Raw genomic sequence first — 12,530 nt, forward strand, 5'->3', positions numbered from 1 at the left:
GATAGAGAGTGACGAACAGACAGAGAGATAGAGAGTGACGAACAGACAGAGAGATAGAGAGTGACGAACAGACAGAGAGATAGAGAGTGACGAACAGACAAGTGAACAGGCAGATACAGACAGACAGATACAGACAGACAGACAGACAGACAGACAGACAGACAGACAGACAGACAGACAGACAGACAGAGACAGACAGACAGAGACAGACAGACAGACAGACAGACAGACAGACAGACAGACAGACAGACAGACAGACAGACAGACAGACAGACAGACAGACAGACAGACAGACAGACAGAGACAGACAGACAGACAGACAGACAGACAGACAGACAGACAGACAGACAGACAGACAGACAGACAGACAGACAGACAGACAGACAGGCAGGCAGGCAGGCAGGCAGGCAGGCAAGCAGGCAGACAGACAGACAGAAAATACTTACATGACTTCCGTGCCAAAGAGAGCCAAAGGCTTTAAACTATACTGTGGTCACATTGGATTTAACTGTAGCAGCAAGGACAGGCCAGCCCAGGACAGGCCAGCCCAGGACAGGCCAGCCCAGGACAGGACACACCAGTGTTGTTGAGATGGTAATCACTGCATATCCCTGAGGTATAGTACTCTCTGATTACTTTATCTTTCTCAGTGACCAGATTATGTTCAGAATCAGGGAGGATAATCAGATTTTTAGTGGGATTATTTGGACAGGTTGTGATTGGTTACATTAGTCCGGGCAGAGACATATGTCATCAGATAGATGTATGCCAGAGAGATTGTTGCTCTGTGACATACATGATTGACTTGTTCCGCCAACATCAGTGAGAGTTATGGGCGTATCTATGTTAGATTATTGTCAGGTCTCTGTCTGTGTTGGTGTGTTAGCTGGCATATCAGTCAGCAGCGTAATGACAGCCTTTATGTATCAGAGTGTTTAGTGGCTGGAGCAGATCATTATGTAATAAATCAATAGGTTTCCATGGATACTTAGGTGTGTTGTTGCCTTGGAGACACCAAGATGTGAAGCAATCCCAGGAGAAGAATCGTTGTGAAAACAAAGTGGAAAGTGATCAGTGCGTTCCAACACCACTCAGTACCAACAGCAGGGGGATAGAATAGACAGGTGAGACACCCCACACACAGTCACGCACACACACGCACACACACGCACACACACACGCACACACACGCACACACACGCACACACACGCACACACACGCACACACACGCACACACACGCACACACGCATGCATTTAGGGGTTAGGGATTAGGGGTTAGAGGTAGGGGTAAGGGTTAAGTGGTTAGGGTTAGGGTTAGAACTAGGGTTAGGGTTATGGGTTAGGGTTATGGTTAGAACAAGGGTTCGGGGTAAGGGGTTAGGGTTAGGGTTATGTTTAGAACTAGGGTTATGTTTAGAACTAGGGTTCGGGGTAAGGGGTAGGGGTTAAGGTTAGGGTTAGAACTAGGGTTAGGGGTTAGGGTTAGGGTCAGGTTCAGGGTTAGGTGTTAGAACTAGGATTAGAGGTTAGGGTTAGGGTCAGGTGTTAGGGAAAATATGATTTTGAATGGAAATAAATTTTAGGTCCCCACGAGGACAGAAAAACACGTTTGTGTGTGTGGTGTGCATGCGTGTGTCTGTCTCAAGACATGACAATTACATGATAAAGACAAGTTATTACAAGTGTGATTTATGGCATTAATTATTAGTTCCACTTTTCCACTATTGCTAAACAATCCCAGGTAAACATGAACATAAATCATGAGAGGAACAGAGAGAGAAGGGGAGAGGGGGAAAGACAAGAGAAGGGGAGATGAGGAAAGACTAGAGAAGGGGAGAGGAGGAAAGACTAGAGAAGGGGAGAGGGGGAAAGACTGGAGAAGGGGAGAGGAGGAAAGACTAGAGAAGGGGAGAGGAGGAAAGACTAGAGAAGGGGAGAGGAGGAAAGACTGGAGAATGGGAGAGGAGGAAAGACTAGAGAAGGGGAGAGGAGGAAAGACAAGAGAAGGGGAGAGGAGGAAAGACTAGAGAAGGGGAGAGGAGGAAAGACTAGAGAAGGGGAGAGGAGGAAAGACAAGAGAAGGGGAGAGGAGCAAAGACTAGAGAAGGGGAGAGGAGGAAAGACTGGAGAATGGGAGAGGAGGAAAGACTAGAGAAGGGGAGAGGAGGAAAGACAAGAGAAGGGGAGAGGAGGAAAGACTAGAGAAGGGGAGAGGAGGAAAGACAAGAGAAGGGGAGAGGAGGAAAGACTAGAGAAGGGGAGATGAGGAAAGACTAGAGACATTTACATTTACATTTAAGTCATTTAGCAGACGCTCTTATCCAGAGCGACTTACAAATTGGAGAATGGGAGAGAAGGAAAGACATGAGAAGGGGAGATGAGGAAAGACTAGAGAAGGGGAGAGGGGGAAAGACTGGAGAAGGGGAGAGGAGGAAAGACTAGAGAAGGGGAGAGGAGGAAAGACTAGAGAAGGGGAGAGGAGGAAAGACATGAGAAGGGGAGAGGAGGAAAGACTAGAGAAGGGGAGATGAGGAAAGACAAGAGAAGGGGAGAGGAGCAAAGACTAGAGAAGGGGAGAGGAGGAAAGACTAGAGAAGGGGAGAGGAGGAAAGACTAGAGAAGGGGAGAGGAGGAAAGACAAGAGAAGGGGAGAGGAGGAAAGACTAGAGAAGGGGAGAGGAGGAAGGACAAGAGAAGGGGAGAGGAGGAAAGACTAGAGAAGGGAGAGGAGCAAAGACTAGAGAAGGGGAGAGGAGGAAAGACTAGAGAAGGGGAGAGGAGGAAAGACTAGAGAAGGGGAGAGGAGCAAAGACTAGAGAAGGGGAGAGGAGGAAAGACTAGAGAAGGGGAGAGGAGGAAAGACAAGAGAAGGGGAGAGGAGGAAAGACTAGAGAAGGGGAGATGAGGAAAGACTAGAGAATGGGAGAGAAGGAAATACATGAGAAGGGGAGAGGAGGAAAGACTAGAGAAGGGGAGATGAGGAAAGACAAGAGAAGGGGAGAGGAGGAAAGACTAGAGAAGGGGAGAGGAGGAAAGACTAGAGAAGGGGAGAGGAGGAAAGACTAGAGAAGGGGAGATGAGGAAAGACAAGAGAAGGGAGAGGAGCAAAGACTAGAGAAGGGGAGAGGAGGAAAGACTAGAGAAGGGGAGAGGAGGAAAGACTAGAGAAGGGGAGAGGAGGAAAGACAAGAGAAGGGGAGAGGAGGAAAGACTAGAGAAGGGGAGAGGAGGAAGGACAAGAGAAGGGGAGAGGAGGAAAGACTAGAGAAGGGGAGAGGAGCAAAGACTAGAGAAGGGGAGAGGAGGAAAGACTAGAGAAGGGGAGAGGAGGAAAGACTAGAGAAGGGGAGAGGAGCAAAGACTAGAGAAGGGGAGAGGAGGAAAGACTAGAGAAGGGGAGAGGAGGAAAGACTAGAGAAGGGGAGAGGAGGAAAGACTAGAGAAGGGGAGAGGAGGAAAGACTAGAGAAGGGGAGAGGAGCAAAGACTAGAGAAGGGGAGAGGAGGAAAGACTAGAGAAGGGGAGAGGAGGAAAGACTAGAGAAGGGGAGAGGAGGAAAGACTAGAGAAGGGGAGATGAGGAAAGACTAGAGAATGGGAGAGAAGGAAAGACATGAGAAGGGGAGAGGAGGAAAGACTAGAGAAGGGGAGATGAGGAAAGACAAGAGAAGGGGAGAGGAGGAAAGACTAGAGAAGGGGAGAGGAGGAAAGACTAGAGAAGGGGAGAGGAGGAAAGACTAGAGAAGGGGAGATGAGGAAAGACAAGAGAAGGGGAGAGGAGCAAAGACTAGAGAAGGGGAGAGGAGGAAAGACTAGAGAAGGGGAGAGGAGGAAAGACTAGAGAAGGGGAGAGGAGGAAAGATAAGAGAAGGGGAGAGGAGGAAAGACTAGAGAAGGGGAGAGGAGGAAAGACTAGAGAAGGGGAGAGGAGGAAAGACTAGAGAAGGGGAGAGGAGGAAAGACTAGAGAAGGGGAGAGGAGGAAAGACTAGAGAAGGGGAGAGGAGGAAAGACAAGAGAAGGGGAGATGAGGAAAGACTAGAGAATGGGAGAGGAGGAAAGACTAGAGAAGGGGAGATGAGGAAAGACTAGAGAAGGGGAGATGAGGAAAGACTAGAGAAGGGGAGAGGAGGAAAGACTAGAGAATGGGAGAGGAGGAAATACTAGAGAAGGGGAGATGAGGAAAGACTAGAGAATGGGAGAGGAGGAAAGACATGAGAAGGGGAGAGGAGGAAAGACTAGAGAAGGGGAGATGAGGAAAGACTAGACAAGGGGAGAGGAGGAAAGACTAGAGAAGGGGAGAGGAGGAAAGACTAGAGAAGGGGAGAGGAGAAAAGACTAGAGAAGGGGAGATGAGGAAAGACTAGAGAATGGGAGAGGAGGAAAGACTAGAGAAGGGGAGAGGGGGAAAGACTAGAGAAGGGGAGAGGAGGAAAGACTTGAGAAGGGGAGATGAGCAAATACTAGAGAAGGGGAGAGGAGGAAAGACTAGAGAAGGGGAGAGGGGGAAAGACTAGAGAAGGGGAGAGGAGGAAAGACTAGAGAAGGGGAGAGGAGGAAAGACTAGAGAAGGGGAGAGGAGGAAAGACTTGAGAAGGGGAGATGAGGAAAGACTAGACAAGGGGAGAGGAGGAAAGACTAGAGAAGGGGAGAGGAGGAAAGACTAGAGAAGGGGAGAGGAGGAAAGACTAGAGAAGGGGAGATGAGGAAAGACAAGAGAATGGGAGAGGAGGAAAGACTAGAGAAGGGGAGAGGAGCAAAGACTAGAGAAGGGGAGAGGAGGAAAGACATGAGAAGGGGAGAGAGTGAGAGACTAGAGAAGGGGAGAGAGAGTGAGAGACTAGAGAAGGGGAGAGAGTGAGAGACTAGAGAAGGGGAGAGAGAGTGAGAGACGACAGGAGAGAGAGCTGATGGAAAGCAGTTGATCCTGTTGATCAGGGTCACGGAGGTGAATGTGGAACACACTGGAGGAGGTGTGTGTGTGTGCATGTCTGTGTCCTACCTAATGCATGTTAATGTGATAACCATTAATATTCATTCTAATGATTTGTTATGTTGTTTTTCACCTCCACGTCTCCCTGCTGTGGCAGTTCTCAGAGAGAGGTAAGGAAAGGCACCCAGGGCTCAGCATGCGCAGGTCAACACAAGGCATTACCATTTAGTGACAATGTTATCGATGACACTTTACTTGACCCCTCTGTTATAAAGCCTCCAGAACACTGTCGTAATAATGCCCTAACACATATTATTAACAGTCGGGATGACAGTTCATGTCACCAGTTTTTGTCATTACGGTGTTTGCCATAAGCTAACATTAACTGTCTGCTATATGGCATTATGGAGGCGTCATGGAGGCCATATTAGGAATTCACTTAAGACATTAACTCCATGTCAGTAGGAACATTGCGTCATGTGAAACAACCATCATGGAATGCCTGTTTGGGGAGGAGAAGAACAGTTGTGTTTCCGTGGACATCTCATGTACTTGGAAATCATGGTTGGGGTCAATTCCATTTCAATTCAGGAAGTACACTGAACTTCTAAATGTCTTCCAGGCTTTTACAATTTGGAATTGAAATTTGGTTCACTTTTTGAGTTGACTGGAATTTAAATGGAATTGACATCCAACCCTGTTGGAAAGAAACCTGTTGGTTCTTGACTTATTCTCTTCGTAACATTTCCATGGGAATGTGGTGTCAGAATTTGGGATGAGCCTCCAAATGTAAATATTCTGTGTTAAGTTGTAATGTTATGCCTTTCATAGACTCCTGGTATGTTTACACCCTAAGACAAGGCCAGATAGCCTCTACCTTTCAGCCCAGATAGCATCTAACTCTCAGCCCAGATAGTCTCTACCTCTCAGCCCAGATAGCCTCTACCACTCAGCCCAGATAGCCTCTACCTCTTAGCCCAGATAGCCTCTACCTCTCAGCCTAGATAGCCTCTACCTCTCAGCCCAGATAGCCTCTACCTCTCAGCCCAGATAGCCTCTACCTCTCAGCCCAGATAGCCTCTACCTCTCAGCCTAGATAGCCTCTACCTCTCAGCCCAGATAGCCTCTACCCCTCAGCCCAGATAGCGTTTACCTCTCAGCCCAGATAGCCTCTACCTCTCAGCCCAGATAGCCTCTACCTCTCAGCCCAGATAGCCTCTACCTTTCAGCCTAGATAGCCTCTACCGCTCAGCCCAGATAGCCTCTACCCCTCAGCCCAGATAGCCTCTACCTCTCAGCCCAGATAGCCTCTACCGCTCAGCCCAGATAGCCTCTACCTCTCAGCCCAGATAGCCTCTACCTCTCAGCCCAGATAGCCTCTACATCGCAGCCCAGATAGCCTCAGTAAGCATGGAGTGACGAGCCAGTGTTGACACATGAACACCATTACTTGCTGAAGTTTGATCTAGGGAAAAGCACAATAGGTAAACTGAAAATCAGTTCAATGGTAGATTGAGATAGTGCACGCTTTGATGTAAGTTTAACTCTTACAGATATGTCCCTAATTTTTTATATCAGTATAAACTGATTTGAACATTGAACTTTCTCGACAGGTGAACAGAGATTATTTCATAGAACCAGCCAATCACCCTTCAGAGGCAGAGGAAGAGGACTCCAAGGCAGACATGTTGTCCTCCACGCTGGAGTCAGCTCTCGCCCCTCACTGGAGTGTCCGAATACGCAGGAACAAGCGGGGTGTCGCCTGCACCGACATTGGCATGGTTAGCAAGGCAACCAGCGAGCCCGGACAGGAACCCCAAGGGAGTGGACTGGAAGTGGGCGAGGGGGGAACATTTTTGAAGCTGCACGACCCTCTTGGGACTGACTCTGTAGTACAACAACAACAACAACAACAGTTTTTGGAGACCAAGAATCAACGTGTTGGGGAGAGGGGGTTGACCCTCGGATCTCAAGCCCATGAGAGGGCTTCAACCCTGGCTAGCAGCAGAAGCACAGTGGGGGGCTGGTTTGAGGGGAGTACCCCCAGGCACAAACTAGACCACCCAACAAAGGCCCCAGTTTCTAATTCTGTCTCTCTGGGTGGGAGTTGGGGGAGGCTGAACAACAGAGGGGTAGAAGGTGGAATTGACTTCCCTGATACTCCCACCTCTCCATTCTCTCCAAACCTGAATGTACACAGGGGAGTGTCACAGGCTGATCGTCAAGGAGACCAGCCGTCACTGCTGAGTTCCAAACTAACAACCAGTAGCCACCTTCTCTCCCTGAGGAGGCTCAACACTATTGCTAGCTTCACCCACTCAGAGACCAACGCTCCCTCTATCTCCTCTCCAACCAATCACAGGGATGGAGAGACTTCAGGTCCACATTTCTCTCCAACTGTAAACAATGACAGAGCATCAAAGACAATTAGGGCACACCTTTCCTTAACCTCATCCAATGACAGAGACAGAGAGAGGTCCAAGTCCCTCCCCTATTCAGCTTCCCCCATTTACATGACAACAGAGAGGTCAAGGCCCCTCCCCTTACCAACTTCCAAAAACAGAGAAGCAGACACACACAGAACACACCTATTTTCAACCTCGCCCAATTACCAAAACACAGAGGGCACACCCCTCACCAACCTTCCCGAGATTTCCAGGGTTTATCCCAACAAAACCTTCCCCAGTAAGCAGACTCTTTTGTTTAGTGGTGTAGAGAGACGTCCGCCCTTAGAGAGATCAGGTGCAACCACCGTCCATCTGTCTTCCTCTCCCCCATCCCAACATGGCCACCTGGAATCTCTAAGGAGTCAGCCTCTTCCCAGAGGAACCACACTGAGGTCTACTAGCCGGAGACAATACACCAGTCTAGAGGACAGTGGGTCTAATCCCAGTTCCCCCCTCCTCAGTCCCACTACCACCACCACTATCAACCACAACAACAACAACCACACATCCAGCCTCTCAAGCACTTCTAGCAACAATAACACAGGCCCCTGCAGCACCAATAACTCCAATAACACAGGCCCCTGCAGCACCAATAACTCCAATAACACAGGCCCCTGCAGCACAAATAACTCCAATAACACAGGCCCCTGCAGCACCAATAACTCCAATAACACAGGCCCCTGCAGCACCAATAACTCCAATAACACAGGCCCCTGCAGCACCAATAACTCCAATAACACAGGCCCCTGCAGCACCAATGATATCACAGGTGTTCATCCCCAAAGCAGCATCAATAACTCCAATAACACAGTGCAAAACACCCACACCGCCCCATCCCAACTGCAGTCCCCTAAAACCGCCTACACCCCTACCACAACCCCCCAACCACTAATACTTAAAACCAGCTACGTCCCCAGTAACCCTACCCCCTACACCCAACCGTTGTCCCCAGCCAGCTACACCCCCATATCCCTGAGTATGACCACCACCCTGGACCCCTCTACTCCTCCCTTCTCCCCACTCAGCGCACCACCTCTTGGGGAGAGGACGTTCACAGGCAGCCTGGCCCGCTCCCCTAAGAAACACCAGCACCCGGTGGAAGAGAGGGTAACATCACATAGAGCGTGGCAGGAGTCTCTGGAGCCACAACGCTCTGAGGAAACCAGTAGGAGGCTGTCACAGTCTCATTCACGTCAGAGCCCAGCTGACCTGACCAGCACTACGGCCCCAACCAGACCCATCCGTAGTGTAGGGTGTCCTGCCATCTTCACCTCCCTGAGATTGGGGAGCCCCACCTGGGCTATGTCACTTCTGTCTCCCCAAACCCCCAGGACCACCAAACTACAGGTCTGGAGGGGAGACTCAATGCATAATTTATCCATAATGCATGATACAACGGTGAAGGAGGGGGGGCGAGCTCTCTCAGAGCGTGTTAGCAACCACAATTCACGGTTCACATTCGACCACACGGGAACAGACTCGACTGCACTAGGACCACAGAGGAAGACGTCTGCCCCTCTCTCCCTTCCTGATTTTGTGAGCTTTTACAAGCCTTGGTTTAGCTCCCTGCCCTACTGCACTCTCAAGCCGTCACGAACAACCCTGGGTGAGTTCACACACACAACCTCACCACAAACCCCTCTCTCACCCTCTACTTCACCCCAAACCCCTCTTTCACCCTCTACCTCACCCCAACGCTACCCCTTCTACAGCCATCGCAGGACTGGGTCATGGGACAGTTCAAAGGTTGTTGCCTTGGAAACGGATAGTGTCATCATCAATTCCAAACAGACCAGTGAAGACGATGTTGAGACACTTGTATACCGGATTTCTGAGATCGATTCCTCCACCATATTGGACAGTATTAGACTTGCACAACCCTGTTTTCCTCTACACACTCCAGACACACAAGTCGTCACAGATATCAAGTCAAATGAGCTCTCGCGTCTCACCGCTGACCTCTCACATTCGTCACAACACAGCCAGGTGATAGGAAGTCCCAGCTGTCAATCATACCAAAGCGCCAATGACAGTGGAGCATTAGACACTGAGAAGGTTGTGTGTAAAATGGAAAGTTTCATTAAGAGTGCAGTGGTCCCATTACAACCTCAGAGCCCAACGAAAGTGGCAGAGAAGGGGCAGAAGGGAAGGAACAAAATGGACCTGGTGCTCCAGCCGACCTTCAGAGTCAACCATCTGGATGATGAGAGGAGGGAGAGGACACCCCAGCCTTCCTCTGTCAGCAGAGCATGTGACATTAGTGATGGCACTGACTGTAGCGAATCTCGCGATCAAGCAGAGGAGGACAGAAGGGACAGATGGAGGGAGAATGATGGCTTTGTCAAACCTTCAACCTCTTTCTGGGCTGGCAGTGAGCGCACATCAGATATGACGAAGGAAAATGTTAGATGTGAACACTCACAAGGTTTAAAAGACAACAAAGAGGCTAGAAACAGAGACCAGCCTCATGATATGGACCTTCCTCAATTTGAGGCTTACAACGACAAAAGCTTCACTCTACCCAGAAACCAACCTTCTAGTCCAGAGATCAGCCCAACCAGGCGACAGTTTGAAGCTTACCAAGAGGAGAGGATCAGTAGAGCCAGAAAGCAACCTCCTCAGAGAGACTTCAGCCCCGTTAGGCATCAACCCTGGGGCCCCAGCCGCTCTGCAAGCCTCCCTGCCTACAGATCCTCCTCAGGCAGCCCCAGTAACACTTTCTCCGTCTTCCACTTCAGCCATGAGGACTCCAAGAACGACAATGTCTTCCATTTCAACCACGAAGATTCCAAGAACGACAATGTCTTCCATTTCAACCACGAAGATTCCAAGAACCACAATGTCTTCCATTTCAACCACGAGGATTCCAAGAACCACAATGTGTTACTCAGCCCCAGGCTTCCTCATACGAAGAAGACTACCTTTCTCTGTGAGCCAGGGGAAGGAGGGTTTGGTTCCAGGGTGGGCCAGCGTGGCAGTGAGGGACGTGTGGCCTCCTTCTCCTCCTGTGCTGATCTCAAATACGGTCTGGAGGCCGGACGTTCCTTCTCTGTGAGCTCCGTGCTCTCCAGTCGACCTTCTGGTCCTGGACGCATCTCCACCAGCCCCAGGATCAGCAGTGTCAGTTACCTCACTGACCCCTCTCTGTCCTTTGGAGAAGAAGTCATGACTTGGGATGACCTCCGGGTCAAAGGTGATTGGATAATACCAATGTGCGACACACACACAACCACTAGCCACAAAACCACTGGTGACAGCCAAGCTGTAAAAACCACAGGTGACAGCCAAGCTGTAAATAACTGGTCCATCATTAGTGACCAGACCTCCAAAAATGAGCGTCCTGCAACCACCCCTCCGTCCCCTCTCTGGTCCCCAGCCTCCAGACGCATATCTCGCCCCACCAGCTCCTCCTACCCTGCCTCCACGTCCCCCACAGACCGCAGGGTGTCACAGAACAGTCTATCCCCCAGGGGGCGCTTGCCCTCCAGGGGCTACGTCTCCAGCCTGGCTGCCTTCGAGGAGCCCGACTCAGACTCAGCCTATGACATGGACTCTGACACAACCACAGACGATGAATACTGCCTGCCAGGTGACAGCGGCGAGAAGGAAACAGAACTGTGAGAGGAGACAATGTATAGTCTAAAGTGGGTCTGTCTGTCTCCTTTTGGTTTCCTCACATAGAAAGGAAACCTCTTAAGCTACCATCTGATTCAGAGGGGTTGGGTTAAATGCGGGAAGACACATTTGGTTTGAATGTGTTCAGTTGTGCAACTGACCAGGTAGCCACTTCCCTTCCCTTTCCCTGTTTATGACCAGTAAAAACAGACTTCATTTGGTGTCCATGACAGTAAGTAAGACTGCACTGTCAGACTGAACATGATATCATATCACAGGTTAAATGTCACGGTGCTCATGTCATCCTGGTACTCAAAGAGCAGCTTATCACATGAGCTCACCACATCCAAGACCATGGCTCATTGTTTGTTTTGTCACAGGCTGCTCCGATATTGACCTCTCACTTGACTTTCTCATGTGCTGATATTTGTTAAATGATCGGTGGGAAGTGTACACTGAGTGTAGAAAACATTAAGAACACCTTCCTAATATTGAGTATACCTCCCCTTTTTTCCTCACCTGGAAAGAGCAGGTGGAAAGAGCAGGTGTTCATAATGTTTTGTACACTCAGTGTACATGCTGGGTTGACTGTACTACTTTATCAGCTACACAAAATGAGTTAACAATGGGCTCTGTAAAGCTATTCTATCCTGTTCTCATCAGGGCCTGTATTCACAAAGCATCCCGAAGTAGGAGTGCTGATCTAGGTTCAGGTCCCTCCCGGTACATATGATTGTATTCATTGTGATCTGAAAGCCACAACTGATCCTAGATCAACACTCCTACACAGACTCCTTGTGAATACAGGCCCTGTTGGTGGTTGAGCCCTGCACCTGATGAGAGGTATATCTACCATCATTAGAGTGCGTGGCGTCTACATTTAATTGCTGCTCATCAACAGGCTTTAAGATAACATCCTATATGATATACAGGGTAAATATCTTTGAGCGTTTTTGTTGTAATGGGAATGATGGTTTGTGTTTCTTTTTTGGTTATCCTGGAAGGATTTTCGTGAAATGCTTATGAATGCATTATAAACAGATCATCGTTATGCAACTTTTGTGAATTACTTTTTATATATGGTTAGCGGCGATGGAAATGAATAATTCTACCTACATGTACATATTACCTCAATTACCTCGACACCGGTGCCCCCACACATTGACTCTGTACCATTACCCCCTGTATATAGTCTCCACATTGACTCTGTACCATTACCCCCTGTATATAGTCTCCACATTGACTCTGTACCGGTACCCCCTGTAGTATATAGTCTCCACATTGACTCTGTACCATTACCCCCTGTATATAGTCTCCACATTGACTCTGTACCGGTACCCCCTGTATACAGTCTCACTATTGACTCTGTACCATTACCCCCTGTATATAGTCTCCACATTGACTCTGTACCGGTACCCCCTGTATACAGTCTCACTATTGACTCTGTACTGGTACCCCCTGTATATAGCCTCCACATTGACTCTGTACCGGTACCCCCTGTATACAGTCTCACTATTGACTCTGTACCATTACCC

General features: G+C 49.2%; 1 protein-coding gene across 1 annotated transcript; it reads left to right on the forward strand.

Annotated features, from left to right (window-relative positions):
* Window positions 1-331: 331 nt before the first annotated feature.
* On the forward strand, window positions 332-12,046 carry LOC124039472 (probable serine/threonine-protein kinase DDB_G0282963). Its single transcript, XM_046355472.1, has 4 exons — window positions 332-616; window positions 993-1,124; window positions 5,091-5,103; window positions 6,547-12,046. Exon 4 carries the CDS (start codon window positions 6,619-6,621, stop codon window positions 10,999-11,001), a length of 4,383 nt encoding a protein of 1,460 aa, XP_046211428.1. The 5' UTR covers window positions 332-616; window positions 993-1,124; window positions 5,091-5,103; window positions 6,547-6,618; the 3' UTR covers window positions 11,002-12,046.
* The last annotated feature ends 484 nt before the right edge of the window (window positions 12,047-12,530 follow it).

The sequence above is a fragment of the Oncorhynchus gorbuscha genome, linkage group LG07 (assembly GCF_021184085.1).
Source record: "Oncorhynchus gorbuscha isolate QuinsamMale2020 ecotype Even-year linkage group LG07, OgorEven_v1.0, whole genome shotgun sequence".
Lineage (NCBI taxonomy): Eukaryota > Metazoa > Chordata > Actinopteri > Salmoniformes > Salmonidae > Oncorhynchus > Oncorhynchus gorbuscha.